Source organism: Podarcis tiliguerta (assembly GCF_965153285.1).
Source record: "Podarcis tiliguerta genome assembly, chromosome: 5".
Classification (NCBI taxonomy): domain Eukaryota; kingdom Metazoa; phylum Chordata; class Lepidosauria; order Squamata; family Lacertidae; genus Podarcis; species Podarcis tiliguerta.
The window spans coordinates 45887208-45911715 of NC_139538.1; the positions used below are offsets into that span (position 1 = coordinate 45887208).

The window sequence follows — 24508 nt, forward strand, 5'->3', positions numbered from 1 at the left end:
AACTAGGCATGAAAACTGGTTTGCAATGTATGCAATTTACATATCCATTGATATATAATTGCTATTGTCCTGACAGGTGCCTCATTGTTTTTTTGTTTCTGACGTATTGTTTGTCAATTTGCACAAAATGGTTCATTGCCAGAGGCAGCATATATGCACCAAGATTGCAGTCCTAAAACATGTCTGCTTGAAAGTAATTCCCACTGAAATCAATGGGGCTTACTCTCGGGTAAATGGAGTTAGGATTGTAATCTTAATCTGCTCCCTACTGTGAAAGTCTAAAGGTAATGGAATACATTACTCATTATTGTCCTTTTTCACAAGAGAAGGGCATTTTACTTGCACACCTCAGGCAAAGTCTGATCCTCTTTGCTAAAGTAGGATGAAATGTCTGGATTAGCACCCATTGCCTAAATCTGTGTTTTAAAATCTTGCCTCAGTAGTAGTTAAATGCCAATACTTAAAACTATAAATTAGCTTGCGCACTATGTTCAGCAGTCACAAACAAAATAAAAAGTGCATACATTTTATGACAAGAACACACTTTATGAAATAAAATATTGCAATTAAAAAGAATTTATATGCAGTTAAACAGCATTACAGCTGAGTGCAGGAGTAATTCATATAATCCAGGATACAAAAAACAAAATATCAACAGGGTGCTAAACTGTACCTCCCTGAGGTCCAAGTGATGGAAAGGAATATAAGTGCCAACTCCCTGGGGCCCTGGGTGTCCTCCAATTTCCTCTCCTCAAACCATTTCTCAAATCTTATACAAAATACTTTTCAGTATTTCTCACTTCTCTTTTCTCAGCTCCTGCTAAATTTTTCTCCCAGACTGAGTGCTAAAAGGTGGTAGTAAGAAGGGTTTTAACCACTTGCAAAAGAGGGAAAAAATATGGTGATTGTGACTGCTAGTGTGGAAAATTCATGATTTAGAGGCAGAAAAGAAATCCCCTTCTACATATTTTGCAGCAAACTTTTAGAAAAGGCTTGTCTTGAATGTCTTGTGCATTTATTTATTTATTTTTAAAAAAACACAAAAGCTGCAGGGAAATCAATACTCTTATTAGTATTTAAATATGTATTTCATCACACAATACAAATGCATTTTAATGCATTTTTTCAGCCTAGAATTGTTATCACAAAATTTGAAATACAAGAATAATTACTTCCTCGTTTGAATATTAGGCTGGGAGGTGGGATCAAGTCAGTTCACATCAGGATTCACTGAAATCAAATTCCTCAGGCATTCCTAGTCTCCAGTGGCCTTGCCAACGTTATGTTCATTATCAGGACCATATAAACTATAGCCTCGCTAAAATGCTGAAAGCGGTACTCACCAATCAAAGTCTGCCTCTGTGCAGACACATGGTTCAGATGCCATGGCTCCCGCGTACTTGCCCTGCATACATTTCTTTTCTGACTTACGCTTCCTGTAGATCCTTTTTGCTCCCATGATGCATGCTTCTCCCTGAGGTGAGAGAAAAACAATGGGATGGATTCAATCAAATAGTTGTGTGGTTTAGAGCCAAAACAACAAGTCCTGCTTGCACAACAAGGCATTCCTCCTTTCCTCTCCCAATGCACCCTTCACTCCCAGTAGGCTCTGAGGGGGGTTCAGGGTTGGGAGAAGGGGAGGAAAGGGGAGAGTGTTTGATCTGGCAAGAGGAAATGCTTGTGCTGGTGAAATGATTTTATTAGCATGACATAGAATTCCACTTCACACTCCTTCATAGTGGTGAGGTTTATCCCTACAGATGATTGATAGATGATAGCTAGCTAGCTAGCTAGCTAGCTAGATGATAGATAGATGGAGAGAGAGAGAGAGAGAGAGAGAGAGAGAGAGAGATGATAGATATAGATGATAGATGATGATGATAGATGATAGATAGATAGATAGATGGATAGATGATATAGATAGATGATATAGATAGATGATAGATGATAGATAGATGATAGATGATGATAGATGATAGATAGATGATAGATAGATGGGAGAGAGAGAGAGAGAGAGAGAGAGAGAGAGAGATATGGATACCAACACAAACACCCCCCTCCCATTTGAGGCTCTTTGTTTAACAAATTAGAAATAGCTAGTGGTTTTATGTGTTCTTCCACTTTCAAAGCAAATTGGCCACTCTTTCCTTACCACTACAAAGACTCCAGCTGAGGAATGCAAAAACACTCCTGCAAAGAAGTGTGTGTGAATGTGTGTGTGTGAATGTGTGTGTGAGAAGGAATGCAGATAAACATAAACCTGCTGGTAAAAAAGGTAAAGGACCCTTGGACGGTTAAGTTCAGTCAAAGGCGACTACAGTATGGAGTTGCAGCGCTCATCTTGCTTTCAGGCAATCTGGTCACAGATTATAATGGCACACACTTTTTTACCTGGCTATGAAGCTGCCAGGGACGGTAGTCATCCTCAGCACACCGTCGGTCAAAGATTGACTTGTAGTCCACCTTCACCAGTTGCCATTCAGAGCGATGGCTGAAGTGCCCAAAAACTCTGCACAAAACATACTGAACTGTTACCAGAAAAAGTAATCATTTGAGTAAGAGCATACCTTTATCCATATTTAGTATCTTTGAATCAACCTGTAGTGAATTTATAGTAGCCCAGATAGCTGAACTAAATGCAAAACTCTATCACATAACAATGAAGTAAGTGTGGCAATGTTTTTGTGGAGCAATACCAGTGAGTAGTTTCTAGCTTCTCAAAACTCTGAACGTCCTTCATTCTTCCCAACTTGCCAAGATCAGTGTTCGCACATGTGTGGTGTCAAAATAGTGTGTTGGGTTTTTCATCATGTGTTATAAATTTATAATAGAGAAGAAAAATTGCAAATTTAAAATGTAATAGGGATTTATTCCAAATATTTTCTTCAGTACTCATCACTGATTGATGCACGACGTATGAAACAGCTGTTAGTGGATTGAATGCACATGACTCATGAGGCAAGTGGCAATTCAAACAGCAATATTAAAGATATACTTAGAAGCAAATTATTTTGAAATAAAGCAAGTGAAGCGCTTCCAACTAAGTTTGTCTATCAACTGCATGTTTTACAATCGGTTCAGTGTCTGCTTTCAGTTAAACTAATTAATTATAATGTAAGTAAAATGCCCAAAGTACTACCAAACTTTTTTGTGTATTTTTATGAAATGTAAGAAATGTGACTTAACTTACGATATAATTAACAAAAATGTACAACATTCTTGGGATCATTTTAAATATAGCAGTGAAGAGTCTTTCCCTTGCCTTCAAAGGTTAGAAATGATATCTCATCTGATTATTAGCTTTTATATACATTCACTATGGATTATCTGCTTACGTCATTATCAAAGTCTCTTCTCCAGGTTCTCCCAAAACGCCATCAACAAAAAGTGGGATGGATGTGAAGCTGTATTTGCTCCAGGACCTTCCTTCATCGAAACTTAACCTAATGGAGACAAAAATGGAAAACAACTTTTTGGGGGGTGGGGGTGGGGTCACTGTTTAAGAAGATGTAAAGAAAAGGAACCACCTATTTGCTGTACATGGCAAAAATGACTCAGATTCAAGAACTTGAGCTACATTATACAAGTCAGCTTATCGCAAACAGATTTTAGGAACTGCAAAGTTCCACAAAATATGGTTCCCTGCCATGTAAGTGTCTTAAATATCAAAGCACTGACAGTGGAGAAAGATGAACATAGGCTTTCCCATGGGACGGGCATTGATTTTACGTCATATACTGAATGCCATGTGAAGCAGTGTGGCCTAAGTGTGAGTCTTCAAAATAATCTCATGGCATTAGAAGAATGTGAAGTAAAATGGTAGATGGATCAAATTCAGTGTTGATAAATGCAAAACACTGTAGGAGGGGGGGTTACAATTATCCATATATCCTGCAGGATTCTTAAACAGTATATTTATCAGGTATATAAAAAGAATATATGGAACTTTGTAAGATTAGAAGATGGAAGGGTTTGTAATCACTAATAAATTTTTTGATTCCAGGCTCCCAAACCTCAGGGGACGTAAAGGAGTTCAGCTGCTTAATATTAACCCAAATGACAATAGGACCATTAAAGGGTTTACTCTGTTGCACATCTTGTGTGTGAAACTGTAATAATAGCTTTAGTGCGATCAAGAGAGAAAGCATGTCAGTTTCTTAATTGGCATATCTTGACACTTAGTTAAAATATTTAGTCACGGCCCGATTGCCAATGGCGTGTAATATATAATGAAGGACTTCATGACTAATGAGATCAGAGAAGTTACAGTAATTACCAGAGATGTCTTATAGGCAGCGACGTATGTTTCATGGCAACCAAAACCCCACCTTGATCCAGATAAAGAACGCTGTGTTCTTCTTCAAAGATCTGGAGAAATACATAAAAAAGGACTAAATTTAACTTGCCTTAGTCTGGGAATGCATACTTTCTAGATACACATAGTCTGGGATACATAGTCTAGATACATAGTCTGGGAACGCATACTTTCTAGATACACAGGTCACAGTTTTGCAATCATATCAGTAAAAAAACTTCCTAATGGCCTTGGTCTATTCTGTGATTCTGCTAGGGTTCAATATATCAAATACACAAACGTTGAGCTTAGAAGCGTTTTGCAGGATTTTGCTGCAATCCAAGCCCCTCTTCATATGTACTTGGATGCAGCAGTAATCATCACTGGTAACAACCCATTGCTTCAGGCTAGTTCCCCATCTTTGCCCCCACCCCCATTGTTCTGCTTTGCATGCAAATGGCACTTGACTTCTTGGCAGGTACTTTGCTTGTGTGCTATGTAAATACATGGACTGAGGTTTTGAAATGTCATTGGAAGCAACCACAGAGATGACACCAACCACCACACTCTGAGGGGGTCTAAATCACAGACATCTTCACCAAAATTTCCAGGGATGAGTGACTGATTGTTAAACCACTCTTAATAATTGTCACTGTGAGGGGGGGAAGGGGGTCTCCTAAAAAATCAGCACTCTTAACAAACTGTACCAAGATTTTGGGGGGGAAGCCATGACTGTTTAAATGGTATGATACTGTTCTAAACATATAGTACAAATGGGGCCTTTAAGCATGTGCTGTTTGCAACAAGAAATATGGACTCAGAATAACATGCACTGTGGGCAAGAATGATTTCCTTTTTGATGCTGATACAGTGGTACCTCGGGTTACAAACATTCAGGTTACAAACTCCACTAACCCGGAAGTAGTACCTCAGGTTGCAAACTTTGCCCCAGGATGAGAACGGAAATCGTGTGCCAGTGATGTGGCGCCAGCAGGAGGCACCATTAGCAAAAGTGGTTTCTGGTTAAGAACGGACCTCCGGAACGAATTAAGTTCGTAACCCGAGGTACCACTGTATTATCATTATTTGTATTCCCTTTCTCCAAAAATAAAGGCTCAAGGTGATTGACCCAAAAGATAAGGAATAGAATCCATTCCTCTTTGACCCACTAGAGGGTCTTGTTCACTAGAGACACCACTTTGGTTATCAGGAATTAACTCTCCCCCCCCCCCAATAAATAAATATATCTATATGTTGTATATGTTTTAAATCAGCAACCATAAATGCATTTGGAATTCAGCATGCTAGCAATGACCCTCAACATTATATGTTTAGAAGGCTAAGTTATTGTCAGTTCAGCACTTACTCTTTGCTTTGTTAATTCCACTTAAGTATGTACTTGACTCCACTTTACGAGGGTAGTTATTGCACTTTAATTAAACGCCAACTACTTACTAAAAACATATTTACTGATGTGCAACAACCATGCATTGTTGTCCATCTCATTACCTGATTGCCAAAGATCATTACATGTTGGTACTCAGGCAGGGAAACAAAGAGTGGAGAGAGGAAGAACTTGTTTGGAAATCACAATTTCTAGTTGTGTGAGAGATGAACAGAAGGTTGTTTTTATGAATGGTAACTGATAAGCAGGTATTTTAAAGCTGAAATTCACACATTCTATTGAATTTCATCCTATTGAAATTTATGTGAAATTGATATTTCACAATATAAAAAGTACCAAGCCACCTGGATTCTACTAGTGGTAGGTGACACCATGGGGCGTGGGGGGGGATGAGTCCAGCAGGAACAGGCTTTGATGTGGTTTGCTTGCCTCATGATCAGGGGATTACGCCTCAGTTCATGTCCTGATTTCAGGCTTCTTGATGGCCACAATGAGAACAGAATACTAAAATAAGTCTTTAGTCTTATTTAGCAAGGCTCTTCTTTTGTACTTCTCTCTCTTTCTGGATCAATGCCAGAGTTATTTTTAGCATGTTATTTTTATTCTCTTGTTCATATCAAAAATAGGTAACAAAAGGCATGATAGGATGGGGATGGGGTTCCTGCCAGAGGGTTTGTTAAATGCTGCTTCAGCTTTAATTCGTTACCTGCGTAACTTGTCAAGTCAGCAGAGTGCCATAGCCCTTCAAAATGGCAACTCGCTTTCTACTCAGTGATGCTAATGATTGGAGACTGCATCTGAATGCATCCCCCTTATCTCTTGATCAGTGGAGGTGCTGGATATTATGGAGAGAGACATATCCTAAATAGGCTCACAGTTGTGCAGAACAATAAGCCACTACATTGCACATCACGACTAAGTACTGTGTTCTTGGATTTTAAACCTTGCATGGATTATAGTACCAAGAACCTCTGCGAAGCTAATGGTTTCAGGACAAGAAAGGTGCTCCATTTGCCATTCTCACTGTCTCTGATCTGTCTGATGGACCATCTAGACAAGACAGGGGTTGATCTGGCAAGACTGAATTCAGATTCTCAAGGCCTCTAGCCTCTAGCTGCCCAGTGACTGAAACATTGTTGCACCCAGCATTTAAGAAAAGATTGGACATTCTCTGTGAAATTCAAGATGAAACCATAAACCCTTGTATCCATTCCCAGAATGTATGCAATTCCAATGTTTAGGCTGCAATTCTAGGGCTCCTGGAGGCTATTTGCAATTGGGGATAGCTTTCCCCTGGGGTATTCATGAAATCTTGGGGGGGGGGGGAATCCCCAACTGTGTACTGCTTATTGGGGCTGATATTTAGGGCTATTTAAATGTAGCATAAGAAAAAACATAAAAAAACTGCCTTAGACTGTTAGTTTATCTAGTCCATCATCCCTGCCAATTGGCCATGTTGGCTGGGGCTGATGGCTGTTGTGGGTCAAAACAACTGGAGGGCATTAGGTTGGATAAGACTGCATTAGATAGCTATTAAGCTATATTAGCTTTGTATTTTAACAAAAAGCAAGTACCACTGAATTAAAATAAGACCTATTCTAAAAGGTGCTTAGGATTGCAAAGCCTTAGACTATGAGTAAGTCCTATTGAAATCAGCAGGATTTACTTCTGAGTAGGCATGCATAGGCTTGCACTGTCAAATTTACTTTCTAATTAATACTTCTGTTGGATTTTAGGAGAGGTTTCTATTTGCCTTGATTTCACTGATTATCTTGTGATGGTAGTGGAATCTGCAATATTTTCTGAAGGCTCTGATAACCAAGGAATAGAGTTAGTATGACTTGCATTATAAGTTAATAAGAATATTTTACCGCGAGTAAGGGAATGTAAATAATGAATGACACTTTCCTGTTCTCATAAAATAATAAGAGCAGGAGCAAGGATCAACAAGAGAACCAGAAAGGCAATGAATTAAAATAGAATAGAGGCAAGTATTTATTTAAGCACCTAGACGTCTTAGTTCCTGCTGTAGCTTGGCTGCTAAGAATGTGGTAATGTTATAAAGGGGATATAAAAGATTATGGTAGTGTTATAAAAGGACTAGCTATAATGTTGATAACAACAGCATTTAGAATTGTATCAGATGAAGGCACTTGAATAAAACATGGGGAGCAGGTAAGCCCTGCCCTGCATAATCAATCACAAAGTGTGCCCATCAACCTTGTTGGGGCCCGTCCCTCTCATATATTTTATTGGGGGGGGGGGGGCAAAAGACCTCGGCCCTAGGGGTTGGCTCCTAAGGGCAAGAAGCCCTAGGTTGTGGCTCTGGTTTGGCTTTGTGAAAAGTTTTGAGTTTTGCCATGAAACCTAGAGAGGAAGATTGTTCAATTCAGCCCTTATTATTAAGACTGTCTTCTTACAGAAAATATCAAATGTAAAATGTACAAGCCCTGAATTCCCACCCCCACCCCCAAATGAGATATTTTTTCACATATTCCAAGCAAATGAACCCAAAGCCATCCAAGGTGCTCAAGAAGTATCTGCTCTGCTGCCTGAGGATTTGTGCAAGGGTGGCCACCCACACAAGCACTTTGAAAAATCATAAAAGCCCTAATAAATTGCCTTTAAAAGAGTAGCACACAGGTGTTCTGTAAATACAGAAGTCTTACTCCTAATACGGTTGATGTTTTATTAGTTACAGGATGCCTTAAGTTTACTTGCTAAATGTTACTTGTTAGGGTGCATCATCAAGGACATAAACCAGCTAAACATTCTGTGGTTGTGGTGCTCACTCTTATAGGAACTGAAGAAAATTAATATCCTCCAGGTTAGTCAATTTCTGTGGTACCCAAAAGGCCCAAACAGCATGGCAAGCAGCAGTTATTACAAGAAGCATCCATTTAGACCAGGCATAGGCAAACTTGGTCCTCCAGATGTTTTGGGACTACAACTACCAGCATCCCTAGCTAACAGGACCAGTGGTCAGGGATGATGGGAATTGTAGTCCCAAAACATCTGGAGGGCCGAGCTTGCCTATGCCTGATTTAGACAAAAGGAAGACTCATATTATTTTTGAAACAATTTCCCTTTTTGGTCACAAGATAATCTTTAACTGAATTTACATCATACTTTATATTTATGTTATTTTTTTTTCTAACCAATGTGTTGTTTCATTATGATTCTTCTCCTTCAGTAATGGGAGCATGATCCCCTGAAATTGGATCTCACCTTCCCCATGGGTCCTGGAATATGTGAACTGATCTGGTGATGGATTGCATTTCTTCCAATTTTGTAGCAGTGGCTTCAGTTCAATGACCTTTGTTGGGGGTGTGCATATTTTTTGGTTCCACTCAGTTATTGTGCAAGTGGAGAATTTGCTACTGGGCAAGATTTCTGCATCTCAAGACTCCTACACTGAGCTTTCATTTGAAGAAACAAAGTACATTTCTAGTTCTTACGACTTCATTTTTTTAAAAAAGAAAATTCCATAACGCATAAATCTTGAGGATATAAATGTAATGACTTGTGTTGAAAGACTCTTAAGGAAAATATCATGAGAATACAGATATCAGATGAATACTGAATGAGCACTGAAGAGTAACTCCTACAGACTGAGACAACTTGCACAGTGAGTTCACAAAGACTGGGTCTCAGTCAGGCTGTGAGAATTTTCTGAATCATATTCAGAGATAAATTCTGCATTTAACCTAAATTTGGCTGTTTGTGAATTTTGGCTGAAGCACCACCAGAACCAGTGATGCTCATCAGCCCTTGTGCAACAGACTTGCCTGGCTCCCCTCACTCTACAACTCAATGCAGGGTCCCTTCATCCCAACTTGCATCACTGAGTAGCAGCCACTTCTACTCAAACACATCTCCCCCCCCCCAAAAAAAAACCCCAACAACCCATATATACACATGATGTAGAACAAGAAATAATTCCCAGAGTAGTGATTCAAAGAGCAGGAGTGGGCCTGCAACATCTAGAGAGCCATGTGAAATAAGACTGGGGTGGGGAGGAGCGGCACATGCAATCTGAGCTACAGATTCCCTACCATGGCACAGCTACTTTTTGCAAGTAGTTTACATTAAATGGCCTCCACTGGCAATTGTTTTCATTTGCTACTCACTTGTCTCCACGTGTTTCCAGCATCCGATGAAACAAACATGCTGATATCATTGTCCGACAACTCATTTCCAATATTACCTGTAAAAGAAAACCCCACGATTATCTGAAGTTAACAACTTAAGACTGTGTATTTTTGGTTTGAAAACCACACCACATGGCCAATTTAGTACCATAAATGAATCCTGATGATAAGCATTTATACAGAGCTTTCAAACATTATGTTTAAAGTGCACTGTGTGGTGACAACAAACCTGTAAGATAAATCAGTACTGTTTTCATGACGTTCATGACGTTCATGGAATAAATGACCCTCCAATTCTATGATGATGGTGAGGAACTAGAAAGCGAGAGACTATGACAGGGGTCAGCAAACTTTTTCAGTAGTGGGCCAGTCCACTGTCCCTCAGACCTTGTGGGGGGCCGGACTATTTTTTTGGGGGGGGGGAATGAACGAATTCCTATGCCCCCCAAAAACCCAAAGATGCATTTTAAATAAAAGGACACATTCTACTCATGTAAAAACACACTGATTCCTGGACCGTCCGTGGGCTGGACTTAGAAGGCGATTTGGCCGGATCTGGCCCCCAGGCCTTAGTTTGCCTACCCATGGACCATGACATGCTCAGGCCCTCTAGTGTCAGAGGTGAGATTACAAGCCTTGTGACCACGATTCCACATTAATTGCAGTTTGAACAGTTCAACTCTCAGTCTAAAAAGAGATGTAAACATCTATACATAGAACTGAAACATTTCCTACCAGAAGCCACAATGATGCCTGGAGCAGTATCTCGACTGGCAATGTTGCCTGAAGTGTATGGATTTTCTGAAACCTTCAGGTGTAGGTGAAGGGAACAATAGGGCTTGGGGAGGAAAGAGAGAAAATGCATGTAAGTAGTAGAGAGCATAGGGTAGACTTTCCAAAGGAGCTTCTGAGGGAATCTCCAGTTTGAAGTTGCTAAACTGTAATTCATTAAAAAGTTCAATTTTATTCATTTGGGTCTAAATGGAGAAAATGATTTTCCTTCCCATCTCCTAAGCACTTTGTTTGATTTATTAAGCAATGCTAAGATGACCAATAACTGCCACTGTGAAAAATAATTTTTCATACATTTAGGCTATAATTGAATTGTCACAAACTGTACTTCCACTCTTATTTAACTGCAGACTTTACATTTCCCCCCTTTACACCATTGTGTTTGTGTGTTTGTGTGTCTGACAACTGAGGACCACACCCCATGCATCTGATGAAATGGAATCCAGCTCACAAGTAAGTCTTTAAGGTGCCACAATAGCCATTGTTCTTAAATCACTTGTATGTACCATGTTATAGGCTTAAGGATGCTCCACATATTCAGCAGCTGCTAAAAGCAGTGACTGTGTCAATCAGCTGTTTGCCAAAGATGGAAAACGTTGTGGCAATGTCCTACCTGAACACCTTAAAGGAACACACAGGTGTGTGTGTGTGTGTGTGTGTGTGTGTGTGTGTGTGAAGGCTCTGTGTGCCTAAAAAATCAATGCACAGCAACCATTAGGCATGTCTCCACATCCACATGCTGCCATTCACATGTGACCTTTAGCTGGTGTTGAAGCAATGTTCTCACTGCACTGAAATCAACAGCAAAAATCCTTTTCATCTCATGAGTGTTAGCTATTGTTTTAAAATGTTAAGTTTAGAACAGAAAGAGGTATTTGCCCTATCAAACAATATACCACTGCCAGCCTAAGACCAAAGCAAAAGTCAAGGTGATGCCCCTTCACCTAGCATTCTATTCTACATATGGAAGCTGACCAGACCAGGTCCTCCAACACACCTGGGGGTGACAGGCTACTACAGGAGGTGAAGGGCACCTCACACAGAGATTTGCCCTCCAACAGGCTGGATAGCTCAGTTGGTTACAGCATGGTCCAGTTAACACCAAGGTTTCAGGCTTGATGCCTGTATGGGACAGCTGCTTATTCCTGCATTGCAGGGATGATCCTCAGGGTCCCTTCCAACTCGACAATTCCATGATTCTATAACATCTGTCCCTGTTGATTCACCAAGCCACCTGGCACCTGCTTGTTGCTTGCTTAAACAAATGGATATAAGCAGAGTAATGGATGAATGGAGCCTGATGAACTGTTTGGCCTGAGCTGTTTGCCTCCCTGCCTGCTTGCTCAGTCAGAGACCTTTCTCAATGGCATGGTCTGTGACACAGTGGGAGAAGGCAGCCAGGTAAAGCAGCCAGCCAAACCCAGTACAATTATTGTCACCAGGAGGGCACTGGTGCTACTGTCCCCTGCATCTGAAGCCTACCATCTGCCTAATAGCAGGTCTTCTCTTAGTTCTTGTTTGTTTGTTTTTAAATATACTTATGACATTAGATCCAGAGAGCAAACAGAGGGATACCTTCCTGCTTCCAGTGATGCTATTATTATTATTATTATTATTATTATTATTATTTTACAGAGAGGGAACAGCTATCTTTCTCCCAACACACAGCAAAGCTCTATCATAACTAAAAAAAATCTGTAGCATCTCTCCAATGCGGTTGCTGGCAGCAGGTGGCAGGAAGAGAAGAACAGTGAATGCAAATAATAAAAACAAGGGCATATCCTCTTCATTTCTAATGCTCGGGGTTGTAATGTTCTCCAGAGGCTAGCATAATCCCTCAAAGATCAAAACAATCTCAGTGGCTACACATGCAAAAGGCCTACCAAGGTTACTTCCCAACCTGTTATTTACTCAGTTAATAAATAACCGCAAAAGCCACTGGGAAGCAGATTTCCACTAAATGCCAACAAGCTTTGTATCAGATGATTCATTCCCCCGCCTGCCCAATGCAAGGTGAGACCCCTGGGAACAAAAGTGTTCTTCATGTTCTTCAGCATTTATGCCTCTTCATAAAGGCTTTCACTATGGTGAAGTGAATATGGCGTGTGCTGCCAAGAGGTGAGTAGGATACCAAGTACTGGAAGGTGGGGTGTGATCTCTTGTTGATGTCACAAAAGGCAACACAAAAGAGGGGGGGGGGAGGGAAGCAAACAAGCAGTGCAGAGCAGAGCAGAATCAAATGAATGGGCCTGTCACTACACAAGAACAATATACCAAACACCATAACAGTAACTGACAGCCTTGTAAGGGTCACACATTGTAGCAATCCAACTGGGGATGTTACAAAGCAGCAAACTTGGTGGGCTGAAGAGCATCTGCAAAAGGCATGAAGACTTATGTGCCTTGATAATGTTATCTATTCTGAAGGGCAAGCTGGGAAACACATCTTTAAAAACCAAACTCATACACACCACCACTTCCCTGGCATGTTTAAACCATGAGCAATTTGAAGTAATTTACTCAGCACTGCAACCCAGTTGAGGTAACTGCCTCCTCAGTCTCTCTCCTTTTAATACTTTCATATTGGGCTGTTTAAGACGACTGCTCTATTTTACAGGGTAAAATTTTAATGCAACTCTCCCCTACTTTGCTTTGATGGGCGCAGCACAAGCTGAACTTTTGCTGGCGTGTTTTGCTCCCCTTCCTCCTCTCTGAGGCCTATGGGAATTCTCTGCCCTATCTTTGCAGTCTTCTCTGAATCTCTTACACCTGCCGTTTGACAGACTTCCACGCAATATGATGACCCTTTATGTATATGTTGGAGGAAAAGTTCTACCCTCTCCTTCTTAAGTACCCTTGAGGACCACAAGATGGCAGACAAATCCTGATCGGGTGAGGAGCAAAGAAGCGCAGACTAGCCAAGAAACTTGAGGAGAAATGAAAAGGAGATGTGGGGAGAGAAGTCTTGCAAGGCTGACACATCTCTGCCGAATTCGGCTTCATTTTCCTGATCCTAATCTTTACATGTATAATCAAGAGTGAGCTAGGCATTCTGCCCTTTATGCAATAACTTCAAACATCTGCCTAGAGTACATATGCAATGCTATGGCACTTGCTCAGGTCCCAGATTGTTGTGAACTGTTTAAAGTCCAGGTGGGTTTCCTTGTCCTTCTCGAGGTTAGGGATAAATGTCTGAACTCGTCACCATACAGAATTGCTCTGATAGTGCATCTTCACTCTTGGATTGATAGCAGGGCACTGGGATAGTCCAAGAGGTGTTAATTAGGTTGGTCTGCTGAAATGAGTTAGTGAGGTGCATGTGACTGGGGAAAAGGGAAATATACAGCCTTTCATGAACTTTCATGAACTTCATGGTACTTAATTCGCTCTGGTGGTCCGTTCTTAACCTGAAACTGTTCTTAACCTGAGGTACCACTTTAGCTAATGGGACCTCCCGCTGCCACCGCGCTGCCAAAGCATGATTTCTGTTCTCATCCTGAAGCAAAGTTCTTAACCCGAGGTACTACTTATATCTGGGTTAACAGAGTCTGTAACTTGAAGCGTCTGTGGCTTGAAGTGTCTGTAACCTGAGTTACCACTGTATTTGTTTCCATTTTAAGCAAAGGTCCTACATATCCTTTTTAGAGAGACTCATATTATGAGACAAGAAGTCACACATTTTACCACAAGTTATTGTGTAGATTTCCATATCATCATCTGGTACTATTATTCGCACCAGGGTCACCCTAAGATATCTAAGCATACAAATATCCAATTTGGCTCCCATTTGCACCCACAAAGAACTCCCTCTTGCCATCTCGTGTTCTGACTTGGCACAAAGTCCATCCTGTATTGCCAAAACTGAATGCATCAGGGAAAAGGTTCAGTAATGCACATTCCCCCCCCCCCCTTAAATACAACAACAGCTTGATTCTCATTCCAGAGATGCTAGAAACCTCCATAATGGAGTTTTCACATAGGATGTACTACTGGGGAAGAGGCAACCCTGGAGGAAGATGCATTTATTTTTAATGGATCATGTCATTCTGTTGTCACAAAAAGCCCCCCGCCCCATTGTCCCCACAAACCTTCACTTACCAGGAGGCAATGAACCGAGTTTCCTCTCAGATCTGTGTCTGGGGCCTGTAGCAAGTGCCAGTCTCTTCCTTTATTGTAGGTGATGAAAGTTTTCACTTGGTTGTCAATCTTCTTGTTAGCCAAGAACATTCCCTTTATCCCTGCTACCTAGGAAAAATTGGCATGGCTGAAAAACAGATAAATTTGACACAGATTGTGCATGCATTGTTACCTGTCAAATCCAGCTTTGGGGTATGGTGTATAGCCTGAGTATACAGCAGACTCTTGGGTGAAAAATGCATCAAAGGACGCCTTATAAACCACAGGCTAGAAAAGGAATAACATAAAGCACCACTGTGGATTCAAAGTTCAGACACTGTAAGGGAGGGTTTTGGCAATGAAAAGTCATGAAACAAAGATGGGAACATAATGGTCTGGATATGATGGTAAGTTAACTTAATGAATCCGAAGGAATTGAAGTTCCCCATTTCCTTCTGACTCTTGCACCCCCTTGTGCCTCTCTGGAGGGCAACTTCTTTTCTGGATGGGGTACAGGGGGTTGCCAGCAAAGGTGGAAACGGTCCAAAGTTTTAATACTTTGAGTCCTGAGGTAAGTGATGTTACGGAAGTTCATGAAACAACTTTCCCATCCAGTAAGTAGCCTTGTACCTCATCTCACATCCTTCAGGAGGCTCCCTTAGCTTGTTTAGAGCACACACGTGGCTGTAGGAGGAAGGAGCTCGGCAATTCGTCTCCTATGAACTTCCTTAACTTAGCTAAGTCACTGGAAGATATTGGTTGTACTATATAAGACACAGTAGTTGGTTGGTGTGTGTGTGACTAGCTCCCTCTTACAGTTGCTACTGGAGAAGAAGCCAAAGCAAATATGGAGGTTCCTGGAGATTCCTGCATTGCTGGATCAGACTACCACCATATTGTTTTGTGAGATGGCCATTCAGATGCTTCTAGGAAGCCCAGAAAAGCACACAATAGCCTTTCCTTCCCTAGCAATGGAAGCATATTGCCTCAGAACTTTTCACCACCAAGCCTTTGATAGACTTATCCTCCATAGTCTGATCCTCCTTTAAAAGGCTACCCACAGCATCCAAGGGCTTGCTGTAGTTGCCTCCTGCATTGCAGATTCTGCACTGTGGAGGAGGTTGAGTTAGATGACCTGCAAGTTCCCTTCCAGCTCCATTATTCAACAATTCGGTGAAGCCATTGGCCAGAAACACCTGTTGTTCCTGCTCTCTCTCTCTCTCTCTCTCTCTCTCTCTCTCTCTCTCTTTTTCCCTGCGGAAGCAGTCACGTCATCAAGCAGCTCCCTTAGGTCTAAACTTCAAATTAATGAAATGGAAAGAAAAGCAAGTTCAAGGCCTTCGGAAGAGACACAAAGATGGTTTACAAATTTGAAAAGGGCAATTTGTTCAGCTCTAAATAAAACTGAATGGGATGCAAGAAGCAACATGAGAAACAGCTTTGCTTTGTCAAACAGGTCTGGCTTTCCCTATGTGCTGGAAATCAATAGCACAATATCTACAGCAGCATGACAGACAACCTGTCACTGTGCCAATTGCTAGGTTTGCAGGAGGATGAGAGGGGAGGGCTAAAACTTTTGTCTTTCAGCAGAGTGTTTCTGGTTCCTGCAACACGAACTGCTCCCTTGGCAGGGGAGTACAAGAACTGATACATAATGTCACCCAAGGGGCCTTTTTCTTCTCTGCTGTTATTATTTAATTGGCACCCAGCTGCAAAGTATTGTAGCAGCAGGAAAAGTTACTTGCATTTTAACTCCGCTTCTTAATGACGATCTGAAGAAGAAACACAAATAGAAGCTGAATGAGGGCAGTTCCAGTTTCTTAGCACATGAGGCAGGCAGCGTAGAGTCAGGAGGTGGGACACCCCACCCCCCGGGATGTTATAATTTATACTTAGAGTATGCCTATGAACATGCAATCTGTGTGCATGTCCTGAACAATGGCAGGTATGGTAGCAGGAGTTTGGGAACATTCTTTTTAAGCAGTAGGAATGCAAGATGCGGTTGAAACTATCACATACACATTATGGTGGTGTGGAGCCTCGTTTATTGCAGCCCAAAGGAACTTGTAACACATGAGTGTCAGGAAATGCCAAAAGAGATGGGCACAGTTCAATGGCAGGGCATGTCCTGTGCATCCAGAAGGTTCTGGGTTCAGTTCCCAGCATCTCCAAGTAGAACTAAGGGAGACCATCTCCCTTGAAATCCCTGAGCGCCACTGCCAATCTGTGTAGACATTACTGAGCCAGATGGATCAATGGTATAAGGAAGCTTCCTGTGTTCTTATGTACTTCTGAACTTTGCCATAACTTGTGCAATTTGCTGGTCTTTGTGGAATGACTTATAAGGAGGGGTTACATTAACCAGACTTGCTTTCTTCAACCTCCCTCCAAGTTGCTTTCACCAGGATGAAAGGAAGCTAAAACACAGTGATTGAGTCTCCCAGAAGCCCCAGTGAAGCCAAGATTCGTTTTCAAACTTTGTGTTGAAATCTTGGGGAAATTTCTAATGTGTGCATGTCTAGCAAGGTGTGAGTTTGAAAGGGAAAGTACTCCAAAGGAGGTGAAAAGTACTGTGCTCCAACCCCTGCCCAAACTCTGTTTGTAACTTTCTTTCCTGTTATTTTGATACAATTGCGCTTTGCTCTCATGCTTCTCTCTGTGGGAGACGCTAGTCATGAAAGACTAAACAGCATTTTATATATCAGGTAGAAAAATGTTCTGAATTTCTGTGACTCCGTCTTTTATGATGCTAGTCATAAATCTTTTCTCGGAGTGAGAAGGCACAAGCCACATTGGAAAGTGCTTTCCCGCAATGTTAGTGCACAGATGCAATGCAATCTTATCTTGTTCACTTGGAAGAAGATACAACTCCTTAGTAAAGGCCTTCCCACATGCACCATTTAGAGTGTTACAGTTGCTGTTTTTGACCTAATGTTTAATGGATTTGCAGCTGGATTTGCAGCTGATTGTCTGCATCTTTGGTCACATGTTGCTATTACTAGAGAGTAAGTGCAGAGCATTCCTTTGCACACTGATGATAGGTTGAACCCAAAAGCAGAAAAATTCTGTGGCTTTAGTCACACCCTGTATACACCCTCCATGTCCCTCAAGCCAGTAAATTGTTGGAGTTATAAGCATGTGCATGGATTAGCCCTTTTGTAGTTTTTATTTATTTAATGCCAAGGATTCCAGTATTCTAGGGGACGCGGGTGGCGCCGTGGTCTAAACCACTGAGCCTAGGGCTTGCTGATCGGAAGGTCGGCGGTTCATATCCCCGTGACAGGGTGAGCTCCCATTGCTCGGTCCTAGCTCCTGCCCACCTAGCAGTTCGAAAGCACGTCAAAGTGCAAGTAGATAAATAGGTACCGCTCCGGCGGGAAGGTAAACAGCGTTTCTGTGCGCTGCTCTGGTTCGCCAGAAGTGGCTTAGCCATGCTGGCCACATGACCCAGAAAAACACTTTGTGGACAAACACCGGCTCCCTAGGCCAGTAAAGCGAGATGAGCGCCGCAATCCCAGAGTCATTCGTAACTGGACTTAACTGTCAGGGGACCTTTAACTTTACCTTTTTTATTCCTGAATTCTAATCTTGTAGGGGTATAGGAGATTAGAAAAGGAACTATGGCAAACTATGGTAGTCATGATGAGATTTTGCTGGCAGCTAGGAATTGCCATCACAGGCAGTGCTCTGTCTTTTATATCTCTTCATTGAATTCATCTCACATGACTGACAGCTCACACAGGTCAGAGGGAAGTGGCACAAAACAGCCATCTCCCAAACCACACTCACCAACCCCTTCACATAGAAACCAGGATGGTTCCTGCACAAACTTCTGTTCTGGATCTTTCACAGAAGTTTCATTACTTTGTGGGGTTTGGAGCATGTTATTCTGATATACCAGCTGAAGAAGAAGAAGAATTTGGATTTGATATCCCGCTTTATCACTACCTGAAGGAGTCTCAAAGCAGCTCACAATCTCCTTTCCCTTCCTTCCCCACAACAAACACTCTGTGAGGTGAGTGCAGCTGAGAGACTTCAGAGAAGTGTGACTAGCCCAAGGTTACCCAACAGCTGCAAGTGGAGGAGTGGAGACGCGAACCCGGTTCACCAGATTACGAGTCTGCCGCTCTTAACCACTACACCACACTGGCTCTGAATAATCGCAACATTGTGTGGCAGCACTCCAAAAAATCCAAACCCTGGAAACTGCACCACCATAAACGGTAGAAAGGTCCTAAATGTATTTAAGGCTGACTTTGATGTTTTCTGCTTTCCATAGCATTTGTATTGTGTCTTTCAGATTGTAAGCTTGTGGCCAGGAATTGTCTTTAAAAAAATAATAATCAAAAAAATCCATTTCCACAGTAAATATATTATAATTAGAGATTGGGGAAGGCTGGCTGAGGACAATATGTTTTTTGACAAATACCCATGAGTATTTTTAGAACTGTCACCACCTTTCCCCACCCATGCAGCCTCTGATTCCCCCCCTCTATTTTCTACATCTTTCTAATCCATCCATGGATCCCCCCTCCCCTCCCTGCTATCTCTTCTTTATCTTCATTTACCTCTAAGCACTCATCATTCATTGCAATCCTGTTGGGAGACTTGCACTGGATGGCTTTCAGCTCATCCCCAGTCAGAACAATCAGATTGAAGGGAACGCTTTGTGCCAGCCTTGGTGTCAGCCAATATTCTTTCTATCTAGGCAATCAGCAGATACGACATGACCAGTCTGATCACATCAATTTCAATCCAGACTGCTATGAACTGTCAGCCTAATAATACAGAAGCTTTTCATTCGATCCCTCCTCCTTCCCCCTCTTGGGATGTAGGACACTTTTACATAATGCAGTGAAACCACTCCTCAACCTGATGGTAATGGGAAGCAACAGCCTTTTCAACAGCCCGCCAAAGCTTGGGGTGGGGGAATTAATAGGGGTGGGGGTTTGGCGGGGGGGGGGGAGAAAGAAAGAAATCATCCTCAGTGTGATCAGGAAATGACATGACTATTCCTTCCCAGTTTTGTCTGCTTTTAAACATTGCCCATTCAGGCTTCCTGGATGGTTGTGTCAAGGTGCTTACCTGTAAAAGATGTTCTAAGTCACGTGCAAAAGTCAAAGTCAATCCACCTAGGGAATTTCACATTGAGGTAGACAGCACAGGGATTCTGCTTTTCGGTCTGTACCACATTTTTCTATAGAGCAGGGGTGGTCAGATGGAAACCTTGCACAATTTTATCCAGCGCCTGGATAAAAGCTTGGCAAAGCTGGATAAAAGCTTTATCAAAGCTTGGCAAAACGTTTGCCACCAGTCTCACTCCTAAGTCAAACGTGTCTCAAAATGGTAACAGTTGGAGATAGTGTACCCTTTGACTTTGGAGTCTTGATGCAGTTCCTGAGTGCAAGTTCTCAGTAACTGAACATTCCTGGCTACGAGGTGGAACTTACTCTGTTATACAGACTGGCTGTCCACATAAAGAATAGTTGATGTGGGAGAATGCAGAAGTCCAAGGCTATTGTCTAGAAAGGAGAGTGGTCCTCAAAAGTGAGGTGCTCAGTTTGACTGGAATTCTGTACATGCCCTGGGACTATGAGGTTATTTTGGATTTGCTCAAAGCAATGAGTTTAGCACTACTGCAGGTAATCAGAGGGAGATACAGCAGTTCAAGTTAAGTATACTTCTCTCAGGGGAAGTTCCTATCATTCCCACCAAATATTCTCTTCATAGTCAGTGCTATGCAGGGGGATTTTTCTTGCAATACCCAATATGCACAATTATGATTATGAAAGTGCAAGCCTAATCAGTCCCCATAATTTCTATCCTATATAATGCAAGCAGGCACCCTTTCATTAACCAGGTCAGTATTGGATGAAGCCTCTTGCAAGCATCTTCCAATGGGTAATTGGTCCATATTGATGTTTCTTGGTAAATATTTTCACATTTCCTCATAAGGGGCATGTCAGTCACCTGACTGCAAGTTCTGATTGTCCAGAGACCCCTTGTGACTTCCTGTCTTCTTTCTAGTGGGAAAATTACATTGTGAAATCTACTGGCAGACCGTTCTTTGGGCAATATCCAGCTAAACTATTTTTTTAGATACCACCCAATGTCATTTATTGATCTTCCTCTATCCAGCCCTGTCCTTAACGAAATCACCCTTTGTATTGGAGCTAATGCCTGTCTAATTTCTATAGCTGTGTACTTCCCAGTCCCCATTTTGTTCAGTATTCTGCTCAAGGGACAGCTCCACTTGGTTAAGCTTTCTGCAATCCTCCAAAAGGGTGTTCCATGCTGCTCTTTTCCAAGGCTGCTCCAACTCCAAAGATGCCTGCAGGAGTCAGAATTCTTCTTCAGCCCAGACAGAAACTTGTCTCCTTTCCTTTTTAGAATCTATGCCAGAGAGATCCCTGAACCTAGCTGTGACCGTGCACCCTCAAGTCTTGGTGAAACTCAGGATACTGCTTCTCTTTAGCACCTCTTCACTGGGAAAGGTAGTTACGAGTGGAGATGAATGTGGCCATTGTGCGATATGATTTACCCAACTCTTGTCAGAAAGAGAACACATTCTGCACCCACAGAAACGTTCAGCTACACTGGGCATCCCATCCTTAGTAGGGGATTTTTGCTTGTGCATAAACTAGAGGTGACAATGTGCCCTATCGTCACATACCTCATAGAGGTCTATCATCACATTGCCCTCCAGGTCTCGGCTGCTCTTGACATTTTCCAAAGCCAGGGTGAAGTAGACCCCTCGGGTATCAGAGATGTAGAGATTATACGTATCATTCTGGTTCCATTCCTGGACTGCAGCAAACACCTGATTCTCATCAGTGCTGATGACGTGCATGTCCTGGGGGAGAAAGCACAGAGAGAAGCATCATTGTCGGGCATCTCACTTGTCTCTGCTCCAAGGGCAAGGCAGGGTAAGCCTCGTGGAGGAAGGCAGAGATTCATTATGAAGTCTAATCAGAAACCAAAGTTAATCTACTTGCATGTGCACATGCATATTTTACACATTCTCTCTTCTTCAGATATATGCACAGTAATAATGAATTGAGGACACATTAAGTGAACATTTACACTGGTGATGGTATTGTACAGTAGCAATGGAGGATGAGTGTATTAAAAGAAACGTAGAATACTAATTCCTTTCTGTCCTTCAACAGTGTGAGAAAATTCTACAATTAGGAACCACTGTTCATTATGGTAAAGGAAATGCCATAGGTTAGGGATTCTCAAACTTTCTATGTCCAGGGTCCTTTCGCGAGCTGGTTCACTCTCAAAATGGTGGTGCAAGAGCAGAGACAGCAACAACATGGAGGTGGCAACTGCCGTAACCAGCAGTAGGTTACGAACATTATTTTCTCTTGATGGGACCTAATTGGTCTTTGGGAAATTGCTAAAATCTTTGCCACAGTGATTTCCCAGAGGAGATAAGTTATATACTTCAGCTTTCTTCAAGTTAATAGGATGCATTCTTTCTGGAGATAGTCTAACTCACCCTCCCTAGTTTAGGCAGAATTTGCTGATTCAGAGGATCTAGAGGGTAGAAGTCATCAAAAATTAGACACCCTACACCTGCATGCCTCTCACAGTATTATTACTAATATCATTCCCCCCCCCCTGCTTCTCATTTTCCTTTCATATATAATTTCAAACCTAGCCCTACCTCCAAACTGCCAATTTCCTCCATCCCTCCTCTTGGTGCCTTTTACATTCATTTCATCCTAAAATGGCTTCCCTCTTTTACAACCTTCTTCTCTGTTCTGATATTATTAATACAACTTAAAAAATATTGACTTTGTATCTCCACCCCCAGCCCCACCCCCATTGTATTTCCTTCAATGTCCCCACCAGCAGTTCTGCCTCAGTAGAGGGAAGAGAAGCTTCACGCCTCAGCAAGAGACTGAGCAGGAATAAAGGATGAGCAGGGTGTAGGGATACACACATGTGACATGGAAGAGCCAGAAGACTCTACAGTAGTCCCAAAGGCTTCTGATTTTCCTCTCCCTCAGTCTATGTAACCCTTTTGCTTCCCTCCTTATCAATCTCTCTCTTCCCTCACACTCAGTCAGCCACATTGCTCATATCTGCTCTTTCCTTTCCTTTCCTTTCCCCTCGTCCAACTTTGTATGCTATTAGCTTCACTTGCTAACTAACTCCTGCTCCTAGGCATGCCTATGTAGTGTGCATGTGTGGGGAGCTGCTGCCTCTAGAGTAAGTTAAACCTAAAGGTTACTGCACTACTAGGGGGCAGGCTGCAACACTGAGGCCTGGTTGGTGGTCCCTGGCCCACAGTTTGAGCAATGCTACATAGGCAGTCATGTAATCATGTGCTTATACCATACTCAAACCTAGATATGTAGGGAAAAGGGATCTCTGCACCATTCCAGGTGAATTAAAACAGTGGGGATGAAGATGATTCCAACAATGAGGTTGCATTCTAGCATCCACTTGCAGACTGGACACAATGATGCTTCCTTATGAGTAAGCATGTACAGGACTGGGTTGCACATGACCAAGTAATTGTGAAATCTGTAAATCCAGCAGTGTTGAACAGCATATTAAATGTACTTGAGAATTCTTTAAATGTCTGACTTTCTAAGCTCCTTTTAAAAAAATTGTGTTTGCTGTTAAAATAAAATGTGCAGATCAGATTAACTGTTGTGCTGCTTCAGTCCCCTATTGGTTATGCGGATACTTGCACAGCAATGTCTTTAATTTCTTGTACAATTGTACCTCATAAAGATTTTTGCAGGAAAGCCCCCCAAACTAATGCTACATTAGCATTTTGCTGTTCCAAGACATATACGTCTGTCCTCGGTGTCTAATTAATACGTATCTGCATTTTTAACACAGATGACCTTAACCTATTTTTCTAGCAGCTAAAATGTTAACAAATAAACAATGACTAAAAATCCAGAAATAAAAATCTTTCCATGGAAAACTTAAAGGAAAAAGAGAAAATAAGACTTGTATCATTGAACTAGTTGCCACAAAGCTCTTTATCTACATTTACTGACATCCAAACTTCTATCGGATACTGCAATTGGTTAAACCCAGTCAGCCCTCCCAACTATAGGATTAACGGTGCAGAGCTTTGTGGCCAGAGGGCACAGCTATTAAGCAGGTGCCTCTTGTTAGAAATCTCCTTCTAGACTTTTGCCTCCATTATCCAGATTTCATTGGCAGCCTGCCATTCAAATTCCAGCTTGGACTGATCACATGCCATTGCCTGGTTTAGGAATAGCCAACCTGACATTTTTAAAATAGTCATCTGCTAACACAGGGTTTGGAGAATGGAATGACAAATGCACGAGGAGAGAGCCTCCTAGGTATGCCAGTTCAGTATTCATAACTTGCAGATAACCAGGCAGCTTCTTCCACTCTGTATTCAGACCGGAGATATTTTGTATTCTTGGTTGCTTTGAGTAAACATTGTGGTTCCCCACCCCGCCATTCCCCCCTCCCTTCTTTATTCAGTCTATATATTGCCAGACTGAGGAATTGTCAGCAAACTTGTCGTGTGCAACAAATACCACTCAGATGCACCACATAATGCGTCCCTTCTTCTTTGTGTCAGACACAGTAATTCGCCTGTTATTTCTACTGGGTAAATCATACCATGAAACAATCTTCCTGCTGACAAAGAGAAGCTAAATACAGGGGGATGGAGAGGGAAGTTGTACCACCACCATCCTTTTCCATGGGAAATAAAGACACCTCTTGCCTTTAGAAAGAACAGGA

At 41.9% G+C, this 24508-nt stretch overlaps 1 protein-coding gene across 8 annotated transcripts in view; it reads right to left on the reverse strand.

Moving 5' to 3' along the window:
- The window catches only part of SORCS1 (sortilin related VPS10 domain containing receptor 1), a 424966-nt gene that overhangs the window by 120593 nt on the left and 279865 nt on the right, over window positions 1-24508 (reverse strand). For all 8 annotated transcript variants that reach the window (XM_083441628.1, XM_083441634.1, XM_083441632.1 and 5 more), the window contains exons 9-16: window positions 21432-21611; window positions 14741-14887; window positions 10586-10688; window positions 9830-9906; window positions 4277-4368; window positions 3336-3443; window positions 2392-2509; window positions 1344-1474 (exon numbers count right to left, since the gene is read on the reverse strand). In XM_083441628.1, coding sequence (XP_083297754.1) covers window positions 1344-1474; window positions 2392-2509; window positions 3336-3443; window positions 4277-4368; window positions 9830-9906; window positions 10586-10688; window positions 14741-14887; window positions 21432-21611 — 956 coding nt within the window. The remainder of the gene's footprint in view (window positions 1-1343; window positions 1475-2391; window positions 2510-3335; window positions 3444-4276; window positions 4369-9829; window positions 9907-10585; window positions 10689-14740; window positions 14888-21431; window positions 21612-24508) is intronic.